Source organism: Gymnodraco acuticeps, unplaced genomic scaffold (assembly GCF_902827175.1).
Source record: "Gymnodraco acuticeps unplaced genomic scaffold, fGymAcu1.1, whole genome shotgun sequence".
Taxonomy (NCBI): Eukaryota; Metazoa; Chordata; class Actinopteri; order Perciformes; family Bathydraconidae; genus Gymnodraco; species Gymnodraco acuticeps.
The window spans coordinates 450973-476674 of NW_022989931.1; the positions used below are offsets into that span (position 1 = coordinate 450973).

The 25702-nt window shown below is 40.3% G+C and overlaps 2 protein-coding genes across 3 annotated transcripts in view; one reads left to right on the plus strand and one right to left on the minus strand.

The window, feature by feature from the left end:
• The window catches only part of ugp2b (UDP-glucose pyrophosphorylase 2b), a 51592-nt gene extending 38801 nt beyond the window's left edge, over nt 1-12791 (plus strand). For both annotated transcript variants that reach the window (XM_034209944.1, XM_034209943.1), the window contains exons 6-10: nt 1110-1407; nt 1981-2178; nt 8641-8883; nt 9654-9758; nt 11247-12791. In XM_034209944.1, the coding sequence (XP_034065835.1) occupies nt 1110-1407; nt 1981-2178; nt 8641-8883; nt 9654-9758; nt 11247-11354 (952 nt within the window). In that variant the 3' untranslated portion in view covers nt 11355-12791. The remainder of the gene's footprint in view (nt 1-1109; nt 1408-1980; nt 2179-8640; nt 8884-9653; nt 9759-11246) is intronic.
• A 4013-nt stretch (nt 12792-16804) lies between these two features.
• LOC117542354 (kelch-like protein 10) lies at nt 16805-23778 on the minus strand. The gene is made up of 5 exons (XM_034209973.1): nt 23642-23778; nt 21190-21679; nt 19014-19604; nt 17764-17913; nt 16805-17134 (listed from the first exon to the last, which is right to left on the minus strand). Exons 1-5 carry the CDS (start codon nt 23776-23778, stop codon nt 16805-16807), a joined length of 1698 nt encoding a protein of 565 aa, XP_034065864.1.
• Nucleotides 23779-25702: the final 1924 nt, after the last annotated feature.

Here is a 25702-nt window from a genome sequence, read left to right on the forward strand (position 1 = left end):
CATCAACATGTGTCCCCTCTTCTTCATGTCTCTTCTACATCAACATGTGTCCCCTCTTCTTCATGTCTCCTCTACATCAACATGTGTCCCCTCTTCTTCATGTCTCTTCTACATCAACATGTGTCCCCTCTTCTTCATGTCTCTTCTACATCAACATGTGTCCCCTCTTCTTTATGTCTCTTCGACATCAACATGTGTCCCCTCTTCTTCATGTCTCTTCTACATCAACATGTGTCCCCTCTTCTTCATGTCTCTTCTACATCAACATGTGTCCCCTCTTCTTTATGTCTCTTCTACATCAACATGTGTCCCCTCTTCTTCATGTCTCTTCTACATCAACATGTGTCCCCTCTTCTTCATGTCTCTTCTACATCAACATGTGTCCCCTCTTCTTCATGTCTCTTCTACATCAACATGTGTCCCCTCTTCTTCATGTCTCTTCTACATCAACATGTGTCCCCTCTTCTTCATGTCTCTTCTACATCAACATGTGTCCCCTCTTCTTCATGTCTCTTCTACATCAACATGTGTCCCCTCTGTGGAAAGAGACTGAAAGTTTCAGGAAAAAGATTCTCTCTCTTTTTGTCCTGATCCATTTCTATAAAAACCTGTCTGAAAATGAGCTGATCAGATTTTGGCCACTTTATGATGTCATAACGATGTTTTGTCTTGTGTAACCATTAGCCAATCACCAACCAAGGTAACCCCCCCCCCCCCCCTTATCACCTGAATCTCCTCCTAGAGCACCATTGTGTTCTCTTTAACCAAATGTCTCTCAGAGGGGCGTGGGGAGGGGCTCCTTATTTTCATCTAAAGTAACAGACAGAGAATCAGCACTTTTGAAACAGGGCTGAAACAGAGGGGATTATGGGATGATGCGTTTGGTGTTTCGAGACAATCAGAGACAGGTTCTGTATATATCTGAGACCTGTAACATATTGATGAAATGAAAGGTTCAGTCTTTCATTCATTTCAGCAGTAACGGTATCAGGTTATCAACGTTTTTGATCAAAATGAACCCCTGTTGGTGCCGTACGAACGTAAAAATGGAACTGGACACAAAGATAAACAGGATGTGTGATCTTATCGTGTATTTCTCTTCTCTCCAGGTACCCTCGCATCAACAAAGAGTCGCTCCTCCCGGTCTCCACCAGCCTCAGCATGACGGGGCAGAGTGCAGAGGGCTGGTACCCCCCGGGGCACGGAGACATCTACGCCAGCTTCTACAACTCGGGGCTAATGGACCAGCTGATCGCTCAGGGCAAGGAGTACATCTTCGTGTCCAACATCGACAACCTGGGCGCCACCGTGGACCTCCACATCCTGCACCACCTGGTCAGCCAGCCCAACGGCAAGCGCTGCGAGTTCATCATGGAGGTGACGGACAAGACGCGCGCCGACGTCAAGGTGAGGAGAGGAGGAGGGTTCTGTGGGCGGTGGTGGCGAAGTCGATAGGGACTTGGCTTGGCAACTGGAAGGTCACCAGTTCAAGTCCCGGCAAGACCAAGTGCTACCGAGGTGTGCAAGGCACCATTCCCCACACTTCTCCCCGGGCGCCGTTCAAAATGGCAGCACACTGCTCCTAACTCTGGGTCAAATGCAGAGAAACAATTTCCCCACGAGGGATTAATAAAAGTCCATCTTATCTTATCTTATCTTCATACTGACGTGATTTCTAGGGAAATATGTGCTTGAGAACTCAGATTACTGGACATGATAAGGGCACGTGTAATTAGGGTGTCCTTTTCATACTGTAAGACTGGATTGTATTTTATTGATTCTTATTCTTCTATAAACTCTTAGGGACTGCCTTGTTTTTGGTGGAAATTGACTGACGCTAACCAAACTTTAATACAATAAATAATCCTTATTATTTGGAAGGAGTGGCGAGTAGCATGGAGAGTTTCTGTAACGCCTTGGAGTTCATCCATTTATCCCAAACTCAGTACATGTTGTTAATAAGTTGCCTGTGGTTTTCAGGGTGGCACGCTGATCCAGTACGAAGGGAAGCTGCGTCTGCTGGAGATCGCCCAGGTGCCCAAAGCCCACGTGGACGAGTTCAAATCGGTTTCAAAGTTCAAGATCTTCAACACCAACAACCTGTGGATCTCTCTGCCCGCCATCAAGAGGCTGCAGGAGCAGAAGGCCATGGACCTGGAGATCATCGTCAACCCCAAGGTGAGAGGGACATCACTCAATGTTGTCCTTTTCAATCAGCTGTTTTAAGCTTTGAAGGCTGCTGCATTTAAAGAAGGGCCGTGCCATAGAGCAGGTGTGTCCAAGCTACGGCCCGGGGGCCAAATGCGGCCAGCGGACCATTTTGAATCGACCCTCAGCAAATTCAAAAAGTATAATGAAATATGGTCCACAAATGAAGCATCTGCTATTGTACTTCTTAAATATATATGTTCAAATATATAACACAGTATTCATGTGTTAATAATTTCAAATACATTCAGTCAATTCAAGTTGAAAACATTTTCTAACATATCTTAGTTGATAAGAAAAAAGCCCGATAACACATTTACATGACAACCTTGAAATATACCCTTCGTATTTCCTCTTATCAGCAATCTGAGGCTTCTGTTTTAAGGAATGAGCTGCCAACACAATAAATGAAACCCTGCGGAGAGCTGTGTGTTTTTTTCATCAATATCAACAATAATTTACCTACATTTGATTGATTGACGAGGCAATGTACCTCTAGTGAGCGGCCCAGCCCTTCGTATATTTTTCTATATAGATTCAATAAGCATTCAATTGATAGTAGCATCTGTTTTTACCTCGTCCGTCCTTTCACTTAGCCTTGAATAGCAGAGCGGAGAAATATCAGCCCCACTCTCCTTCCCTTTCTTCTGAATAAATCATATCTGGCTGAAAGAAATTCAAGCTTGCAGACGCTGAAGCCTGTTCCTGCTCCACTCTCTGAGCCCTTTGTTGTCATGCAAGGTTTTTGCATACAAAGGAGAGAAAAGGAGCTTCAGACCAAACTGCTCTGCTCTCTGGGGACTCTCTAATTTAAAATGTGTTTGTGTTTATATGTGTGCGAAAGAGAGACAAATATGAAAGTGTTATTTTCCCTTACAAAAGTGCAGCTTCAAAGGCACATTTCTCTCCTTTTTAAAGATGCATTTTTCATTTTCAATGTACTCTTCTTGCTGAGCTTGTTTGTCCAGCTCTCACACACATTTGCATGTTCAGGTTGAGGTTAGTTATTTGTACCCTTAAGTAGATCTGGTTTGCAGATAAAAAAAAAGATCTGCGGATTGGTCCATTTGGTTTCCGTTTACATGCAGAAAAACTTTCATAACACACAAGGGGACGGGGAATAACCAGAAAAACATTTCAAACCGGAGAGACGTGATGTATGGAATACATATTTATTGTTACACGTCATATGAATGAAATGATTGTCATGATAATACGACAGGAGAATGGAATGGTGTTTGGCGATTAGGCCCCGGTTTGCAGGATAATCGTTCAGGAGGGAAAGAACCGCTCCGATGAAATCCCCAAAACCAGTGAAGTATAGAATACTGAGATGAACTGAGTTTCTTACCTTGTAGGGTGACTGTGGTGATCTGGGGATGAAATAATAGATTAACCAGTGACGTGCGGTGAGGTTCGTGGCTGGTGAGGCACTGACTCTTTCAGAGTCAGATTTACAAATATTATATTTTGACCTTAATCGAAATGTTCGGTTATTTTCAAAACCTTTTTTAGTCTGATGCTTCGATTCATTTTAAACAGACTGTTCAACAAAAGGATACTCAAAATCTAAATATTGGATTGTTCTTTCTTAGTAAGATCCCATGTTCATTACAATTGTGATCTTACCTTGACTTGAAGATGAAGTCCATGCTATCCTTCTGGACAACAATCTCTATTACTTCTTTGTAAAAGTCCTCCTTATCTTCCTCTAGTTTCAAAAGTCTAGTTTGTTGTTTGCGTCTACAGTCTCTGCGTAGAATAACAGTAGCAACAAGAACCTGTGGGCTCACTTGCGCCCCCTTCAGTGCGGCAGAGGTTATGGCCGCAAAAAAAAAAAAAAAGTTTTCATTTTGTATAATCATTTTGCGTAAAGATGGCACTCAAGGGCACACTAGTGGAGGTGTTCCTGGCGGGATTTGAACTCACTGCCTTCCGATCTTCAGCCCACCTCACTATCCATTAGATCAATCACTACCCTCTCAAATGGAAATATGTGTTTACATAAATGGTGACCACACCGTTTGAGACCCACTGAGAACTTAAACTAAGTTAACTATCTAAACAGCTGAGGTTATCCCGAGCTTGAATGACACACAGAGACCAATCAAGGGCTTTGATTTATGATCTCTATGACAGTGGCCATGTTGGCAGGCCACATCATGTAGACAGCCAGTCACCCTGTGTGAGGCAGGCCACTTAACGAGGCGAGATCAGAGCAAGGGAGCGAGGGATCATTGTCCACAAGTTAATCGATCGCAGATGGCGTCGTGGTCACGGACGAATACAAAAAAAAAAAAAAATGGGTCGCGAAATATACTTGGGCGGCCGTTAATATACCTGGGCGGCCCGCCCAAGTATAGTCTATGTGTGGGAAACCCTGAGTTCACATATATAATGTGCTTATCATAACATATTTCACACTTTAAATAATTTAGGGCCTGGCAAAAGGACAATTTGTAACTACAAAACGTGTAGAATATATTACGTTTCTATCTTGATTAACGCTATACCCATATTTATACATGGTTTCTCTATAATTTCTCTTAAATCTATTGTTGATTTTGCACAAAAGTTCTTAACAAAATGAGAATATACTCAGTACTTTTTATTTGTCAATTACATACAGTATGCACACGTTCATATTTCAGAGGCCTAGTTGAGAGGAGGAGGTTAGGTACATGTACCTCTTCCTAACTGTGGATAGAGCTAACTTCCTCTACATCGACCCAATATACGGTTTCTGTTCTGAGTGATACAGTCATGTGATGCAGGAACAGAAATGGCAAAAGTACCCACATCCTTTACTCAAGTAGAAGTACAGATACTCGTGTTTAAACATACTCTAGTAAAAGTAGAAGTACTGACTAAACTTCTTTACTCAAGTCAAAGTAAAGAAGTATGGGCTTTGAAATGTACTTGAGTAAAAAGTACCCATAACTACCAGGTGATTTAAAGAGTACCTGACCTCCCTTTATATTAATAGAACAATAATGTCATTGTTAGCTAATGAATGTTTCCATGCTGAACAACGGCAACATGACAACGTTTCCATTGGTCCCTCTTCTTTAGAGAAGACCAGGAAATGATGGATACACGGATCGTGTTCAAATCAATAGGCACGCAATGACTCTAAAGAATAATGATCATGCACCAAACACACATTCAGACTAAAGGAACCAGCTGTTTGGAAAATGTGAGAAGTAGAAAGTACAGGTATTTGAGTTCAACATGTTAGAAGTAGAAAGTACAGGTATTTGAGTTCAACATGTAAGAAGTAGAAAGTACAGGTATTTGGGTTCAACATGTAAGAAGTAGAAAGTACAGGTATTTGTGTTCAACATGGAAGAAGTAGAAAGTACAGGTATTTGTGTTCAACATGTAAGAAGTAGAAAGTTCAGGTATTTGAGTTCAACATGTAAGAAGTAGAAAGTACAGGTATTTGGGTTCAACATGTAAGAAGTAGAAAGTACAGGTATTTGGGTTCAACATGTAAGAAGTAGAAAGTACAGGTATTTGAGTTCAACATGTAAGAAGTAGAAAGTACAGGTATTTGAGTTCAACATGTAAGAAGTAGAAAGTACAGGTATTTGTGTTAAAAATATAAGAAGTAGAAAGTACAGGTATTTGTGTTCAACATGGAAGAAGTAGAAAGTACAGGTATTTGGGTTCAACATGTAAGAAGTAGAAAGTACAGGTATTTGTGTTAAAAATATAAGAAGTAGAAAGTACAGGTATTTGTGTTCAACATGTGAGAAGTAGAAAGTACAGGTATTGGTGTTCAACATGTAAGAAGTCAAAGTAGAAAGTCGTCAGAAAAATAAGTAGTGGACTAAAGTACTGATACCAGACAAATGTACTTAAGTACAGAAACAAAGTATTTGTACTCCACTACTTCCCACCTCTGTGCAGGAAATACATATTTATTTAATACTGTGTACATCAGTGTGAACAGACGGCTGGTAATGATCTAGTTGAGTATTAACTTAACAGCCAGTTCGTACTGATTTAGTTTGTAGTACACAGAACCTGATTTCGAACTGCATCTTAAAGGTAGGGTATGGTAAGAATGGAGAAACCAGCTCGAGTGCGCTAGAATTTGAAAGTACGCAGCCGGAAAAGTACGCCTTCCTTTAGAGTTCCTCACAGAGCCCCTCCTCCAACACACACAAACGCGCACATGACCAATGAGGGCACGAGATAAGTTTGTGCACAGATGGAAGGCTGACAGGCAGGTAGGCCATCCAGTTACTTTAGCCGGGCCGGCTCAGATGATTGGTCGTGCTTTTTACAGCGCCACGGCTTCCAGAGATGACATGTTTTATGTATTTATTGTCAAAGCATTTAATGTATTCATTGCTATCGGGATGTTAAGAGCATTCCATGGAATATAGCAAAAAGTGTTTCTGAAGTGAATTACCTACCCCACCTTTAAAATGTTTATCTCATGATGGGGCTGGGGAGAAGGTCAGGGGGTCACTAAAAAGCTTTAAGATTGATTTAGGGGCCACTTATGAGCAGAATATCTTCCAGCCAACAGTAGCTAAAGTATAGAGCAGAGCAGTGTCCTGAGAGGAGGGGTCAGCGAGGTCCAAATCCTCCTGCTCATGTAACTGAAGACTTCAGCCCTGCACGTTTTACATTTTTGGGGAAACGAGGGTTTAACCAAATGAGACCAAAGTCATTTGAGGTCTCAGCGAATCACAGATGTTTTCCATTAACTTATGAAATACATTTTTAAATGAGTAGTACATGAGCTGTGTAACAACAGGATTCTGATTTGTATTTGTAGGTCAGTGTCTTCTGTTTCCTTGTGGTTCTTTAATGCAGTGAGAGATGGATAGAAAACAGAACAGTTACTTCCTCTTGGCGATTTGAAACAGCAGTAGTTGCTTCCTTCTTCTTTTTTCTGCAGCAAAATATAACGTGTTATGTACTTATAGGTTTATTTAACAGGGACAATGCACATTAAAAAACATGGCTGTAAATGCAGCACAGTCAGCAAAGAAGCTTTTTCTCTTCTGAAGTCCCCGGACAGATGTACAAAGTCACCCTAAATTTAAGTTAAATCACAAACATGCAATATTGAGGCATACATGCCAACCTTTCCAAATCCAAAAGAGGTAGGTTTGCGCGTGGCAAATGTGCACGCCCGAATTAGGTAATCAGAAGAAATGGAACCCCAGTAATTACATGTATAAACCATGTATTTAACATTTCAGATGTGGTAAAGTGGTAGTTTGGTAAACAGTGACATCAACGACATGTTTGGTCTGTAAAATGCCCGAAAATGTCTCCACATTTTATTATATTTGTAATGTGTTTCTGGTCCTCTTTCAGTTGAGACAGTGTAGATGAAGGATGTGTCAGGATGTAGAACTCTTGTGTGAACATTGGATAAAGCCAGGTTCATATTCTTGTTTCATGTTGTTGACATATTAGAGTCAAAGGTTTGCACAGAGCAAAATATCTTTGGGTTGCGCCATAAATCAGAAAATACTGCATTAAAAAAGTAATTTCCTGCATTTTTCTACTGATAAAGTGTGATATAAATAATGTACAGGCTTTCAGATTGCTGTAGTTCACTAAACGGAGACATTAACGACATCTTTGGTGTTGAAAAAGTGAAAGAATGGGAGATAAATATCTCAAAATTGGATAATATTTTTTGTGTGTTTGTGGCCCTCTTTCAGTTGAGACACTGTAGGGGAAGGATGCTTCAGGAAAAGACCAAACACTGGATGTCTTTCAGTCGCCAACATGTGTTTTCGAGACACTGATATTAACGGGGAAACCCTGCAGGACTCAAATACCTCGTCTCTCTGTTCCCCTAACTCATTTGGGAGTGGTTACCCATCAGCCCCGGGGGTAACGCTGCCTTTCCTCTGCATGTTGTTTCTCGCTCAGAAACACAGAGGACTGTTTGTATGATGGGATCACAGACACGCAAAACGGTGTCCGCCAAAAGTCGAGTCTATGGAGTGTCATTTTTATTTATTATAGTTTGGGAAGATTGAAAATCGGTAGGGAAAGCCAGCTTAGTCGGTTGGTGGTAGAAACATGTCAAATGCGGCAGGTATGATAGAGGGTCACAACACAAAACTACTACTAATAATAATACATTTGATTTATAAGCGCACTTTTCATTTGAGTAAAGAAAACTCAAAGTGCTACAGAGTAAAATGGTTGAAACAAAATAACAAAAACAACAAATTAAAAGCAGTGACGTTTACGCCTGCATGGCAACAAGTGGGGGTTTTAAAGATCTGGTAAAAGGTTATTCTAAAAAGATGCGTTTTATGGCCTTTTTAACTAAAACAATACACGGCAACAAGATAGCCTGATAGAAACACAGAGGACAGTTGAGTGTTGACAGATCTGAGTGCCAAGCATGTCTTTAAATTAGTTTTGAATAAACATCTTTCTCTTCAGACGCTGGACGGCGGGCAGAACGTGGTCCAGCTGGAGACGGCAGTCGGGGCGGCCATTAAATGTTTCGATAACGCTCTGGGCATCAACGTGCCGCGCAGCCGCTTCCTGCCGGTGAAGACGACCTCCGACCTGCTGCTAGTGATGTCCAACCTGTACAGCCTGGACGCCGGCTCGCTCACCATGAGCCCCCGCAGAGAGTTCCCCACCACGCCCCACGTGAAGCTGGGCAGCTCCTTCACCAATGTACGGTCGATATTAGTGGAAAATATGTAACAATATGACAATATTTAAAATCTTGATGATTTATGATTTATCACATTTATTGTATTTACTCTAAATATTCACTCATGTCCAAAGGTTACACTTTTGTGTCCTTGAAATACAGTTTTCTAGGTTTGAGTTTGGCACTCAAAGGTTCAAAGGTTTTATTGTCATAATGTATGCACAAAGCTACAGTGTAGAAATGGCAATGAAATTCTTCTGACCTGAGTTCCTCCAACAATGAAACATATATAATAAAATACAAAATAAAAAGTAGTACATGTCAATAGAATATGGGATATGTACAAGAACAGAATATGAAATTAAATAATGTAAATTAAGACCAAATTAAATATGATTTATTGCGGTGATAACTATTTTAGTAGCATTAGAATGAATTGGATATATTATAATGTTCTGCTGAAGGATTCACTGTGTGTGTGTGTGTGTGTGTGTGTGTGTGTGTGTGTGTGTGTGTGTGTGTGTGTGTGTGTGTGTGTGTGTGTGTGTGTGTGTGTGTGTGTGTGTGTGTGTGTGTGTGTGTGTGTGTGTGTGTGTGTGTGTGTGTGTGTGTGTGTGTGGTGTGTGTGTGTGTGTGTGTGTGTGTGTGTGTGTGTGTGTGTGTGTGTGTGTGTGTGTGTGTGTGTGTGTGTGTGTGTGTGTGTGTGTGTGTGTGTGTGTGTGTGTGTGTGTGTGTGTGTGTGTGTGTGTGTGTGTGTGTGTGTGTGTGTGTGTGTGTGTGTGTGTTTCAGGTCCAGGAGTATGTGAATCGCTTCGAGAGTATCCCTGACATGCTGGAGCTCGACCACCTGACCGTGTCCGGCGACGTCACCCTCGGGAAAAACGTTTCACTGAAGGTAAAACACCTTCAATCAAATATAGTTTAGAAACCAAACGCTTACAAGACACAGATATAAATAAATTAGAGCGACAGGAATACATGTAAGGCGCCTCAACAATGTCAAAGCAAATATGAACCCAATTTATCTCCTTAGACAGGTGAGAGAAAATTGGTTTTCAAATGGTTTCAAGGGCGCAAACAGCTCGATATTAAAAATGTATTCAATCTGAATGTAAAAGTGTCTTGGGTTGAGCATGAGAGCCCATCACATTATGTATTCTCACACTGAGACACACTGGGAGTAGTAAAGAGCACCAGTGACGTCAGACGTGTTCTTTCATGTGGTGGAGATGACGAGCGAAGAGACCTTTTGAGGCTGCTCCGGATACATCTTTAAACGTTTATCTGCACATTTTACTGATAATATTCAGAGTTGCCCTCAGGACATTTACATTTTTAACAATGACATAACAAAAACGGTCCCTGCTGTCCAACGGCTGTCATTGATTCATTGCTTTCATTACAGTACAGTTTTAAAATGACCTAATTTCTATCTTTATTTTAAAAATGTGTACTTGTATTATGTATATAGTATTCTTATATACAATACATATACACATATTTATAGTCATAGTCATAGGCGGATTTTGCGGGGGGCATTGAAATATGTTACAGCATTACTACGTCGAAAACTGTTCCAATACAAATATTTCGTATATCAATATTTTAATAAGGTAGGACACTGGTTAATAATATTGTAGCGTGTTCAAGTAACCAAGGGATTTAGTAGTTATCAAATAAGTATAAGATGTGCACAGTTATGATAAGTTTTACAGTTATGTAATGCACTGTTGTTGGGGGGAGAGACCGCCCCTTCCATAGGAGTGTGTGTGTGTGTGTGTGTGTGTGTACGGTGGGCATGGAAAAGTCATACTCAGTGCAGTAAGCGCTGGCTTTATTGCTACTGTATCCGTAGCACCCCACGCAATAGTTGGGACTGTGTATTGATGTCAGTAAAAAAGGTTTGCCCCCCCCCAATCGCAAATGTCAAACTCCGCCTATGTTTATAGTGTACTTATTCTGTATCATTATTTGTGTATTTGATTGAGATATTAGATAAATATATATTTCTACCGTTGATATTGTTATATTTACTGTTTGTGTTTATTTATTGATCTTGCTTGCTGCTGCTGCAACACATTATATTGTTTTATTTATTTTATCATTTGTGTCTTCCTTTGTTTTACTGAGAGGGTTATCTGTACTTTTTAATCATTATTTAATTTTTCTGGAATTGTTATTTTTTTGCTGCACGTGTGCAAAAAGGTTTTAATGCTTGACCTGAATTTCCTTTCTTGTTCTCTGTTTTAATTTATGATGTGTGCCATGTTGTCAAAGCACTTTGAGCTCCACCTAGTGTACGAAAAGAGCTATTATTATTACTCATATTAATGTTATTATTAATCTCTGATAAACTACAACTCATTGCTCTTCCTCCTCTCAGGGCACCGTCATCATCATCGCTAACCACGGGGATCGTATTGATATTCCAGCCGGCTCCATGCTAGAGAACAAAATCGTTTCTGGAAACCTGCGCATCATGGACCACTGATGCCTTCTTCTTCACACACTAAAACACCCTCATCATGTGACCTTGTCAGCTTTATCCCAGTCATGTGACCAGTTTCCTGACAGCGCGAGAGGATGATTGATTGCATCTGCAGTGCTGCTTTGAAGCCGGGATACGGCGCCCTCTGCAGGCTGTTTACTATATATTCTACACCTTAAAGCTGTCATGTTAAATAATGACCTGTATCCATGATAGATAGAACAACCAACAATCTGATTTTGACTGTTAGTTCCTGCCAAAAAGGACTCGATCTAGCTATAAAAACAGTAACAAGTAGATTTGTATTGTCATGTTTATGTGCTCCTATAGCACTGCTAATGCAATCACATAGTGTTCTTACATGAGGGGTGAAGTCGTGAAGTGATGGAAGAGTTTAACCATTTATTTCAAGTGCAAAGACCTCCCTGTAGTGGCAATTCAACACTAAATCACGCTGCTGGAGTACATTTTAGCGTCCAAAACACCGAAACAAATCAACATAAATAATAGAAACTTACATTTTTATATGTTTTTTGTTTGTTTGAGGTTTGACTGGTGCTGTTTTAAATATTTAATCTTGTTGTCCCGTCTTCTTTCTAATGTATAACTGCAGCATTTGGGGAATTATTGCCAGTAGTGGAAGAAAACACACATTGATTTGCATTTCCTTTGTGAAAATTGACTTTGTTTAGTCTGTTGTCTCTTGTAGTAAAAGTGAACTGAAAGTAAATCTGAGTGAAATTGATCATATTTTTCAGTGACATCTTGAACATATTGCTAGTCAAATTTAACATTTTTAATATGAATATTTGAATCAGAGCAGCTTCAGTTTTTACATGACTGCAATAAATAATTACTTTTACAACCATCTCTAGAATCAAGTGAATAGTTAACTTCCTTCCAGATTAAAGTGTGAATAAGACTTCTTCTGGATATTCTCCGAGTTTGACTGAAAAGGAGATGAGAAACTAGCGCGTGTCTCTCCGCTGTAATGATCCATATCCAGGCACGACTCCAATGCCATGAAATAATATGTAATAACTGATATATAATGTTAAATTAAAGGCCTTTCTTTGTTATGTCCCTGCGTGATGTAGACCATGAGAAATACCACAATGCTGTGTATTATTTTTGTTGTTGTTCCAGTACGTTTTTTCACATTGTGATGTGTGAAACCTCATGCCTGCACTTCAGTGTCAAATCTCTCCTGTCGCCTCTGTCCATCTTCACACAGCAAATACAGGAGGTCAACACACACACACACACGCACACACACGCACACACACAGACGGTAGACATGTTCAAAATACAAAGTGTGAAGTGTGAGAATACTTGAGATGGGTCCACGGACCGAAAGCCTGAAAGCAATAAGTGTTGATCTGTGACGAGGACTCAGTTCTGCCTCCTCAGAGCTGAATAAAGTGCAATATGAAATAATGAGCGTGCGTCATCTGTTGTTTCTACATGCTCACACTTAATTTGCAAATGTTCTGGTATGTTGTGTCTCTCCTGGGACATGTCTCCATGCTTTAATGTTCAAAAGCTCTTTATTTTTCTCATACGGCCTGTGCTGCAGCACCTCTTTTCACCCTCTGTCTGAAACCAGAGCCCAGTCCGCTCTGATTGGTTTGCTGGCCGGCTCTGTTGTGATTGGTCAACTGCTTAGAGATGTCCCGCCCCTTAGCCTATCACGTACACAACCCGGTATCACGGCAAGACGTGAACATGTGACGATTTACCATGCTGGGAGACGTGAAGATGTCACGGTTTCGTCCCCTTCAAACGTGACAGCTACACGGTATTGTTAACCCATGTTAACCAGTGGAGAAATAACCGGAAATACCAAGCAAATGCTACCCCGACGTAATGATTTATTTTGTAATAGTCACACTCGATTACAGCGATTTTCTTATTGCCCCAGCTGGTCGACACCTCTTTTAGCAGAAAACAAAGGCTACATTAATGTATTAAATCGATGTTAATCCGTGCGTGTGGATGTGGAATTAACGGACGTGACGTTGTGCGATTGAGTTGCCAAGCAACAGCTTCGGTTCATGTTAATTTACAAACTATTCAACTACAACCGTAGTTATATTTAAAAACATGTTAGAAGGCCTCACGAAATACTTTAATGCACATTAAAATGTAAATGTGAAGGAATGTGTGTATAACAAAAATACATCGGTCATTAAACGAAACCGGAAACAGACGTAGGCAAGATCCTCAGCTCGATGATTGGATGGTTATCCGCAATGCATGCTGGGATTTGGTGTTTATGTGATGTGAAATCTGAAAACGTTTTTTAAAAATACAATAATACTTTATTCCGAGTGTGCTTGATTTTCTCTTTGTAAGTCATCACATAACGGCTTTGTAATACACGGTTCGGCTGCATTAAATATTACATATCTGCCGTAATTCTCTATTTATAGAGCCCTGCTGAGAAGACTTCTAGACAAACAGGAGAACTGCCGCCAAAACTGAAAACGTGACGTGGATCATAAATATATAAGCAATTATACAACATCTTACATTTCTTTTCACACAATGCGTCTCCTTGCAGTATCAACACTAATTCGGCTGACTTTTATATTTGATGCAATTGGTAGATAGGCTGTATTTAAACCATAACCGTGCAGAGCTGATAGAAAGGGACACCTGGTGGTCAAAGCACGTTATTGAATTTTATTATTTTATTATTAGATATTAATAGGATCCCTATAAAGTATATTCATTACTCGTTATTCTCTACTAATAGTTCATTAAAGACTGTATATAATGACTAGTTTGAACATCCCTTTCAAGATTTCAAGATTTTATAAGCTAAGGTTTATTGACATATCATATTATACACAACTACTGTGTAGTTATGCAATGAATGAAAAACTTGGGTCGCAGGTTCCTCAACAGTGCATTACAAGACATCTATCAATATGTGTGTATACTCCACCATTAAACTGTCATTCTGCACATTTCTATCTACATACATCTTATAAGAGTATAATACATATGTATAATATCAGTTTAATAATAAACAAATAAGTGCTTAAACATAGTTAACATTGCAGGAAAGCAATATATTAGACGTTAAGTACTTTGTCAGGCTTAATATTTATCTGTAGATACAAATGTCACTGTGTGTGCTGTGTGCTCTGCATGTGTGACCATTAAAGAATCAGAATCAGAATACCTTTATTAGTTCCACAGAGGGGAAATGTGCAGCGTTACAGCAGGAAAGAGCCACAGACAGCTTAGTGTTGCATATCTTACATGCGTTAAAAAAGTACTAAGTTAGAATAAAAATAAACAATATGCTAAAAAAGTACTAAGTTATAATATAATAAACAATATGCTAAAAAAAAGATAAAAGTTACATAATTTTCAAAAATACAGATCAAAAACAAAACGGCATATATATTGATTTAGTGGCCAGGTATAAATTACACAGTTATTAATGGCATATATATATATTGCACATATAGCACATATTGCACAAAGTTGGTTTGTATTTAGCAGCAAGGGGTGTTATAGTCTGTGATGTGGTGTGTGTAGGAGGGTCTACAAGGGGCAGTGCTGGTTGTAAAGTCTGACCGCTGCAGGAAGGAAGGACCTGCGGTTTCAAGAGGGTTTCATCCCTCCATATTCTTCTTAAAGCTTTTTTCTTATTCAAAATAAGACCTTAACCTAAAGTACTCTTTAATGTTTAAATTAAGCCTTATTAGTTTGTCTATTTTGCACATCCTCCTATTAATATCTAATAATAAAATAATACAATTCAATAACGTGCTTTGACCACCAGGTGTCCCTTTCTATCAGCTCTGCACGGTTATGGTGTAAATACAGCCTATCTACCAATTGGATCAAATATAAAAGTCAGCCGAATTAGTGTTGATACTGCAAGGAGACGCATTGTGTGAAAAGAAATGTAAGATGTTGTATAATTGCTTATATATTTATGATCCACGTCACGTTTTCAGTTTTGGCGGCAGTTCTCCTGTTTGTCTAGAAGTCTTCTCAGCAGGGCTCTATAAATAGAGAATTACGGCAGATATGTAATATTTAATGCAGCCGAACCGTGTATTACAAAGCCGTTATGTGATGACTTACAAAGAGAAAATCAAGCACACTCGGAATAAAGTATTATTGTATTTTTAAAAAACGTTTTCAGATTTCACATCACATAAACACCAAATCCCAGCATGCATTGCGGATAACCATCCAATCATCGAGCTGAGGATCTTGCCTACGTCTGTTTCCGGTTTCGTTTAATGACCGATGTATTTTGTTATACACACATTCCTTCACATTTACATTTTAATGTGCATTAAAGTATTTCGTGAGGCCTTCTAACATGTTTTTAAATATAACTACAGTTGTAGTTGAATAGTTTGTAAATTAACATGAACCGAAGCTGTTGCTTGGCAACTCAATCGCACAACGTCACGTCCGTTAATTCCACATCCACACGCATGGATTAACATCGATTCAATACATTAATGTAGCCTTTGTTTATGCTAAAAGAGGTGTCGACCAGCTGGGGCAACAAGAAAATCGCTGTAATCGAGTGTGACTATTAAAAAATAAATCATTACGTCGGGGTATAGCATTTGCTTGGTATTTCCGGTTATTTCTCCACTGGTTAACATGGGTTAACAATACCGTGTAGCTATCACGTTTGAAGGGGACGAAACCGTGACATCTTCACGTCTCCCAGCATGGTAAATCGTCACATGTTCACGTCTTGCCGTGATACCGGGTTGTCTTTAACACCAGCAGCACTTGAAATGAGCCATCTGTAAAACAGCAAGCATGTCTGGTTGATATAGATAGATAGATACCTAAAATAACGATATTACATTACATTACATTACATTGCATTTAGCTGACGCTTTTATCCAAAGCGACTTACAATAAGTGCGTTCGTCCAACAAAATACAACTTGAAGAAAACAGAATCATATAAGTACATCAGGTTTCATAGAGCAAAAACATTTCAAGTGCTACTCAACTGGCTTTAGAAAAGCCAGTCCTTTATTAGTATAAAAGTGCTTCGTTAATAGTTCTATCGCTCGAAGTGGAGTCGAAAGAGATGAGTTTTCAGTTTGCGCCGGAAGATGTGCAAGCTATCTGCCGTCCTGATGTCAATGGGGAGCTCATTCCACCATCTTGGAGCCAGGACAGCAAACCCACGTGTTTTCGCCGTTGGGAACTTGGGTCCCCCTCGCAGCGAGGGCGCAGCGAGTCGTTTGGCTGTTATATTAAAATGTAATGCAATCTTTTATTTGTTTCTAAAAAGAAAGATTTTACATCTCCCCTTTCACAGAGACTGTGCAGGGAGGTCAAGGATGTCAATAAGATTTCTTTATTTGAAAAATAGCTGACAGTTGATGATTGCTCTTAATGATGAACAGTAAACTTTTAAACGGTAGTAAGACACTCCATATTATCACACATTCACGGACATATCGGGAACCCTGTAGTTAATTTGGGCAGGTTTGAAGCATTGTAAAAATGTCGCTCCACCACACAGAAGCTGAAGCCATAGAGAGGCGCCTCCATGTCCCGCACTGCGCTCCACCTGCTGGAGTCTTCATCGAAACGCTCCACCTTACAGAGGTCGCTCTCGTTGTTGTACCCTCCGGCCACATACAGCTGCTCCTCCAGCACCGCCATGCCAAAGTGCCTGCGAGCGTAGATCATGGGAGTCATCGTGCTCCACTGGTTTGATAGAGGATCGTAGGCGATGACTCGGCACAAAGACGCGCCGTTGATGTGGCCTCCAGCCTGTGAGAGGAGGGAGATATTTACTTAAAACACATTTACCACAATAGAAACATACTCCATTACATACAGATGGTCATCCACCTGACTAAGAAGTCTTCGATAAGCCAACTAGATTGGTTGGTTTGTTTTATTCACGTCATGTTTTACTAAAATTGTATTCAAGGTTCAAGGTTCAAAGCTTTTATATGTACATAGCTACAGTGTAGTTATGACAATGAAATTCTTTGGTCAGTTTGTTTAAATTGTATTAGGTTAGTATCAAAGCATCTATTTGAAAGGCTACAAATAAATTACACCTGGTTAGGGCCTAATTAAGAGTCCAAATTGGCTCTAATGTTTGAGATACTATGATAATACGTTCACATTAATTACACATTAAAGAAGAAACCACATGCTGTTGCATCACTGCTAATCCAATCACTAAGTCTTCTTACATAAAGAGGAAAAGTCATGAGGTTGTAAAAGTTTCAGGTCATTAAAACGCCTCAGATGTCCAAATCTCATGCACATAAATAAACCAGGTGGACAGCAAACCAACCCAAACCACATGCAATTACCGGTAAGTCCATGTCTGTGTCTTGATGTATGTGATTGTGTTGATGAATTTGAATGTTTTTTATTCCTCTAACCAGATATATTTTGTCTCTGTAGACGACAGCCCGAGCTGAAGCGCAGCCGCAGTCCATCGAGGCGATCATCGTCCACTCGTTGGTTTTGGGGTTGTAGCACTCGGCAGAGGACAGAGGTTCTTCGTTGTCTAGACCGCCGCAAATATATATCTACACAGGAACAATTTTAATATAATGACAGACAGTTGTCGTTAGCCATACGACAAAACATAGCTCTAGGTTTGTCTGTAATAAAATACTTGCAACAATAACTGTTTCAACCGTAGGCAAAGTGTTTGGAGCTTTTTAGCTAACGTCATTCAACTAAGACGATAAACATGATTCCCATTGCACTTGCTAAGTATCAGCATGTTAGCATGGATATGTTGCCACGCTAGCGATAGCATTTCTCCTGTTACACCTCTCTGTTGAAGACCTATTCGCAGAAGAAACATTAATTATCTAGTTTCACATAACAAATCTGTGTTTCCCTTACAAAGGCTAAGTTTGATTAGCTTGTTTCTCTTAAAACTTCCAGGTGTCCTGTTCAAATATAACTTATAGCCTATTTAAATACTAAGTAATTTATGTGTTCATGATGATTGTAAAAAACTAAGATATTGGAAGGGTCTTGTTTGTATTTGACTTCATAAATTCCAATGCTGGAACATGCTCAAAGGAGCCATTACAGACAACTGGAAGTCACTTTTGCACAACTGCGACTTAGTGAGAAGTTAAACCACTAGAGGTCAGAAAAAAAAGGATTCCAGCTGCTGTTCAATTGCTTTTTAAGGTCCTCAGTTGCATAGATATATATAAACACTAGATGGCTCAAGGGGGAGTCGCCAGCGTAGCTCACCGGCGGCCATCTTGCCACAGTCAACAACTACTGCTGTTGTGAGGTGAGTGATCTGCACAAAAATACTCTTAACTCGCTGAAATCTTGACTGATTAACAAACGGTTTGGTTTATTATAAACGTTATTATCATGGCTATGATACAGGAGACAACAAGACATGTTGAAAAAAAAAGTTAATGATTATAATAAGTATGCAGTATCATAACTACATCTTTGATGTTTATAACAAACCAAACCGGTTGAAAATGGAGCAATCTACGGTTATTTCAATAGTGCACCATAGACATAATGTTATGAATGAGTGAGCTGCCTGTGGCAAGATGGCCGCCATGTGGCAACGTCGGTCTCCATTGGCCAGCAGCGCGGGTGAGTCATCTAGTGTTTATATATATCTATGCTCAGTTCCTCCTACCTTGCCGTGTAGCGTCGCGGCGCAGGCGTCACTCCTGAAATCGAGCATCGGAGCGATCAGTTCCCACCGGTTGTTTTCCGGCTGGAACCGCTCTGCAAGTTTCTGTTCGCGCCCGTCAGTGCCTCCGATGGCATAAATGCATCCGTTCAGAGCCACCGCACACACACATTTTCTGGGTTTGTGAATGGGCACCAACTCCTGCCAGGTGTGGCTGACGAGGTCGAACTTACGCACGCTGCTCAAAATGTTACTCAGGTCAGTTCCTCCAATACAGTAGATGGATCCATTGAGGAAGACGCAACCGTGCAGAACTCTAAAGGTCTTCTCCCGGCTGTTCATGGGCAGCCAGCAGTCGGCTCGGACATCGTAGAAGTCCATCCTGTCCGTCAAACATTCTTTCTCGCTGCCTCCGATGGTCATGAGCACCGCAGAGGGGAGGCGGGCGCGGGTCAGAGGTCGCTGCAGATGGGCCTCTCGCAGGGTCTTCATGGCGTCGATCACCAAGGTCATGCACGACACACACTTCCTCACCAGGTTGTTGTTAATCACAGTTTCTACCAGGTAACTACTGGACATTGACAGCAGGCGCACCTAGATCGGGAAAACAAGGAGGATTTAACTAATAAGGAGTTTTTAAACCAATCATTATTTGCAGACACTTCAATAGGTATTGATGTTTTCAGATTCAGTTTTATTATTATTACATTGTGGTCAACAGTTTTTCCATTTTCCTTTAGCTGTATCTACATAGCCAACATAAGAAAAGAACAAAAAGAGATCAATACAAATAATAATAATAAAATAGACATATGAAAAGATAAATACATACAAATAATAATAATAATAATAATAGGTATTGATGTTTTAAGTCATTCATCTACTCTAAACTGTCCTGATACACAACTATCAGAAATTGTGGCCTAGGGCTGGCCAATAAGATGGTATAACATTTTCAAATGAAATCCACTTGATTTGGCAATTCTGTTTCTATCGCAGTAGCTATTCTCGTGATTACCTTGTTATCTTGCCATACAAGCACTAGTAATATGATTACCAGACATGTTCACAGTCTTTTGTAAGCTTTCTGAAATGAAAGATGAGCAAAACCGAGAAAGAAATGCACCTTTTTTTGTTTTGGTATTCTCTAAGTACACATTTGTATTTTCAGACGGAAGTCAGGCTGCGTTACATTTGGGCCTGTTTACCTTAAACCTGGGACACTTCGAATAATTGTTGTCAGGAATCTTAAAGGTCCCATGTCATGGCCATTTCTACTGATCATAATTCCATTGTTGAGGTCTACTAGAATAGATTTACATTGTTCAATGTTCCAAAATCACATTGGCTTCTCATACAGCATCTCTGTCTGTATAGTATGTGTGGAGCTTGTTGGAGCTTGTTGGAGCTCCTGCCCCCCCCCCCACTCCCTATGAGCCCACTGTGCTCTGATGTGTGTTTATGTGTTACAATGGCGTTTGTTAGCAACCCGGAAAAGACCAGTAATGACAAACAGATGAGAATGCTGCATGGGGTCTGGGTGCCGTTTTGGCGGGACGTTGCTGGGCTCGCTGCTCCGCCCTTTGAGGCTTGAGGAGCGGACAGTGTGAGCTGGATTACTGGTGTAAGGCTGAGTGAGTGTGTGTGTGTAAGGAGCTCCACGGATTGGTCCATTTGGACCTGGGTATGGTTACGTCACTTTACTCGGGAAGACACAAATGGAAAAAGAGAGATCTCCAACGAGGCGTTCTGGGGCAGCACAGACAGGTCTTCTCTGTGTTAGAGTTTTACTCGCTACAGGGTATACTTTGAGGGTTTGTGACTCTGCAGACCGTTTACATGCAGAAAAAGCTTCACAACACACAAGGGGACAGGTAATAACCGGAAAAGCATGACATGGGCCCTTTAAAGCTTAAGTATAATGTAGTGACTTAGAATGACTTAGGATTTTAACTGCCACTATAGCTGTTGTGCACATGACAAGTAAGCCTTTGAGTTCGAATAAAAAAAATTGAAAAAAAAACACTAGCATGTCAGATGTCAACAGTTCAGACTTTGAGTCCTTTTCGGGGGGCGCCAATGTATCTGTAGTAAAAGTACAAGTAGCCTACCTGAACACTGCTTAAATAGTTAATAAATAAAGTAAACCAGCAGCAGTTCACGTGGTGCTTTCAGATACCTTGCTCAGCAGCGCGGCCATGTGACCCTGGCGTTCCTGCGGGGCATAGTTGATCCAGCGCTGCACCGCCTCGAACACGATGCTCTCCTGCTTCACATTCAGCTCGTCCTGCTCGATGAGATCTGCCAGCTGCTGCACGGAGAGCTGCAGGAACTTCACAGAGAAGCCCGCCACCTCCTTAAAGTGATGCAGCACGAACAGGTAGGCCTTCTGCCTCAGCTTGGGACATGTGTGGAACTCCGCCACCATCCAGATGTGGACGCAGTTCTTGGTGTTGAGTCTCTGCTCCAGGAAGAGGCAGCAGGCCTTCATGACGCCCCCGACGGAGAAGCTCTCTGCTCCGGCCAACAGCTCCAGAACGTTCTCCTCCGTCACCACCATGGAGCCGGTGTAGATGAAGTCCAGGATGAGGCTCATGGTGATGGGGGAGACCTGTGAGAAGCTGAAGACCTGATGCTCCGATGGTCCAGATAAATTGCAGAAGAGTTCTCTGTGGGACCAGAGGTCACAGGAACAAGAGGTTCAACAGGGTCTTTCTGTCAAACTCCTACAATTTTAACTCAAACCTGCATTTTAAGAGTTCCTCGAATTGTAGCATTACACTCTATAACATTGTGAGTGACGGTTAAAAAAATTGAAGCTCATGTACTCAGGCTGAGTTCTAACTGCAGCAGAAACAAGTTTGACTTTCTCCTTTCAATCCATCTGTCCTATGTACAATACGGGCAAAATTGGCCACTAAAAAATATTTTAAACATCAAATAGATCAACAGAACCAGAGATAATGTATTTTCTTATACCACACATTCTTCTTTATTAACACAATCTGGTGCCTGCCTTACCCAAAATGCATCAGACAGTAGGAGATATGGGAGTCTTGTAATTGTAACGTATACCCTCAAGCCTCTACAGCAGAAATGAGAAGCTGGCTACTGAGGTATAGGGTTAGTTCAATTTTTTTTTAACGATACACCTCCAGAAATGTTTCATTTTCATACTTGTAGTCTTTTACCAGACTCAGGTGAGGTCTCAGTAGTCCTGGGGCGATATGTTGATATACATCGGATCATATATTATGAGACTACGACCGTCTACAAAAAAAAAATCGTAATTGTGGTACATCATTTTAAATGCTTTGTTACAGTAATGTGATGTCATTTTCTAATCCTACTAGACTGTTCCAACTCTTTCTCTTTTCACACTTAGTCAATACATCCACAATACTGATGATTATTTATCAAGAATTGCGTTCAAATTGAGTAAAAGCACCAATAGTCAGCTCTGCAAAATCAGCTATATTGTGATGATGTTGTTCTTATATCACCAAGCTGTACATATGACCTTCATCAGACATAACAAAGCTTTTTCTTGAGCAATATCACTTTTTTACTTTTTCCAAATATGCAGTATTGCTCCCCAAGACCTGCAGTATAAACTGGCTATGATGGTTTTGACCAATCCTTCAATCTGTGGAATCTTCGTTTTTAAACTTTTTAAAGGCACTTTTGTTGTGTCTCGTCAAATGTGTTGGTTTTGTATTTTGTCTGTCATTTCCTGTTTTATTTTGTACTTACCTCTTGTCTTTCATTTCAGGCCCTGTTTCTTCCTCCCCTTGTGTGTTCTTCCCGCCCTAGTCAGCGTCTGCCCCGCCCCTGCTTGTTTCCACCTGTTCCCACTCACCTCATGTTTAAATAGTCCTGTCTCTCCCCTGTCCTGTGTCAGTTCGTCTTGTTTGTTTCTCTGAATGGTCGTCGTGCCAAGCTTCAACTAAGAAAGGATCTTTTCCAGTCTAGTCAGGTTTTGTTATGTTTTTTGGAAGCTTAAGTTCATCTTAAATTCTCCTTTCCTAAGGCTTGTTTTTTCCTCTTTGTTACATTACATGTCATTTGTTAGACGCTTTTATCCAAAGCGACTTACATACATTCAGTACTGCGGACAATCCCCACAGGAGCCATTTGGGGTGAAGTGTCTTGCAGGGACACAACGACATGCTGACTGCAGTGGGACTCGAACTTGCTATCCCCTGATTCCAAGTCCATCACACTATCCACTGAGCCACAGCCTTGTGAGCACTTTATGTTAAATCCAGTACCTACTCTGTTAAGAGGGATTTTCTGTTTTCTTGGAAATTAAATGGAAATGTTTTACTGCATTCAAGACTGTCTCTGGGTCGTGCATTTGGGTTCTCCAGTTTGTGTTAAGGTCGTGACAACTTTTCAGATATTCATTAAGACTTTTGACATGTTTCTCACGAACATGTAGTGAATGCCAACAAATCTCCCCCAAGAACATTTAAAAAGCAGATTTTCTTGTCCTTTTAAACATTGCTCCACAGCTCTCTTAGTGGTCAGAAACCTCCACAGGGTGCCTTTAAAGCCGCCTGTAGCTGTTGCTCTGTGTGACATGAAGACACACTTGATGTGAATCCTTAATAAAACTTTGAGCAGCTCACCTGAAGAAGGTGCTGCTGTTGCAGAGGACGATCCTGTGGACTCTGAAGCCAACGTCCTCCACTCGGATCACAGCGTCGCACAGCGTCCCCTCCCGACGCAGCTCATTGAAGATCGTTTTACTGAAGATGGTGCTCATTGTTAAGTTTATTTTAAAGAAATATTTGTTTAAGATCTATACCTTTGGACAGCAACTTCAAATGAGCAGTTTAGAAAGCAACAGTCTCTAGGTTGGAGTCTCTGCCAGAATGTTTTTATTTAAAAATCATGAAGCTTCACATTCTCTTCAATAATCAATGGCTGATGCAAACAATGCAGATTGGGGGTTTGATTGTAATTTCAGAACAAATAAATAATACTGACAGCAACCAGATTTAATTAGATAAATTAATTAGATAACAGATAAATTATGGTTTTCCCCTATATAACAATTATTATCAATCTCAATCTTTATTTATTTATATAGCACATTTAAAACAACCTTCAGTTGACCAAAGTGCTGTACAGGAAATAACTACAATATTAAATAACACAATGGGAGTACAATAATAAAACAATAATTAAACACATGATAAATAACTAGAAACATATCATAAAAAATAAAAAACACAAATATAAAAATGTAATGTTCAATTAGTATTAAAATTATGACTCATTTTACATTTAATTTAAGGATTTAAATACTTGAACACTTGACTGAATATCACCAGACTTTCATTTAATTAAACATGTCATTTAATTCTTATTCAATTCCCTCAGTCCGCTGTAAAAAACAAACACTAGAATTTAAATCTTATGGTTTTATTGCTATTGTATAATTAGTAGTAATATTAATAAATGACCCCCTTGTTATCTCTCTTTGTTTCCAAGCTGCAAAACAAAGATTTTGTTAGTTTTTGAAATGATAATCCAGTACACAAAGCCACGTGTCACTTTTCTTTCCACTTTATTGTTTAAAGTTGTTACAAAAAAGTGTTTGCTGGAAACATTCTTTGCTTTCGCTTTTACAAGCACAAGGAGACTCTGGACAGGAGGAGAAGAACAAGACGAAGAGGAAGAGCGGAGTGGACGACAGATGTGTGTGTTTGTGTAGAAAAACAGAGTTAAGATTACAGAGTGAAGCCCTTACTCACACACTTTATCCACAGCGAGAAACACAAAGTATCAGAGCGACGCAAAAAACAACTGGGCGAAGAGACACGCCAATTTCACTCATGAGGTATCCTCAAAAGACCTCAGCAGTGTGTGTGTGTGTGTGTGTGTGTGACACAGGTTGTTTTCTCCCTGAGGTGACTAAGAGTGTTGCAGACTGGGGTGATGCAATTATAGTGTGTGTTGGAATAAGAAATGAAAACTTGCACACATACGATCATCATGAACACATAAATTACAATCACACACACACACACACACACACACACACACACACACACACACACAGCATCCAGAACAAGACCCCCACTCGTACTGTAGAAACTTCAGAGTCACTTCCAAACACCTGTCAATGTGTGTGTGTGTGTGTGTGTGTGTGTGTGTGTGTGTGTGTGTGTGTGTGTGTGTGTGCGTGCGCTTTCACATGAAGTGCAAACTATCAGGACTGTCTCTGCAAACATGTTTTAGTCTCTCTTGGTAGAGGTAGTTGGAGGGGTTACACTACTTCATATATCTGTTTATTTATACATTCGGTGTCAGTAGTAGGAATAACAATCTAACCACAGGTCCATGCAGCAGCTCAGGCTCACTTTCTATCCTCATCCTCATCCTCATCCTCATCCTCATCATATGATCTTCTTACATTGTCGGAGCTCTTAAAGGACTTCTGGTTAATTTTGGCTTTAAAAGTTTAGATGTTATTACAAGTTTAAACAAGTGACACATTCAAGAAGGGCCCTACGCCCAAAGTTAGTTTGCCACTGACATTCACAATATTGATATACTTATTTAAATGTTGATATAGTTATTATAATATTGACGTAGTGATTGGAAAATCTCACGAGGGTTTTTGCGCAGCAGTGGGATGCAGTTCGTTTTGTAAATTAATACAAAATTCACTAAAAGGACGT

What these genes read in the sequence shown, in the direction of transcription:
- LOC117542354 (XM_034209973.1), bottom strand. Translation starts at nt 23,778, where the DNA reads ATGAGCACCATCTTCAGTAAAACGATCTTCAATGAGCTGCGTCGGGAG. An exon ending in AACAGCAGCACCTTCTTCAG is followed by an intron (nt 21,680 to 23,641) that starts GTGAGCTGCTCA and finishes CTGGTCCCACAG; the next exon opens with AGAACTCTTCTGCAATTTAT. An exon ending in ACAGAGACAAAATATATCTG is followed by an intron (nt 17,135 to 17,763) that starts GTTAGAGGAATA and finishes CTCCTCTCACAG; the next exon opens with GCTGGAGGCCACATCAACGG.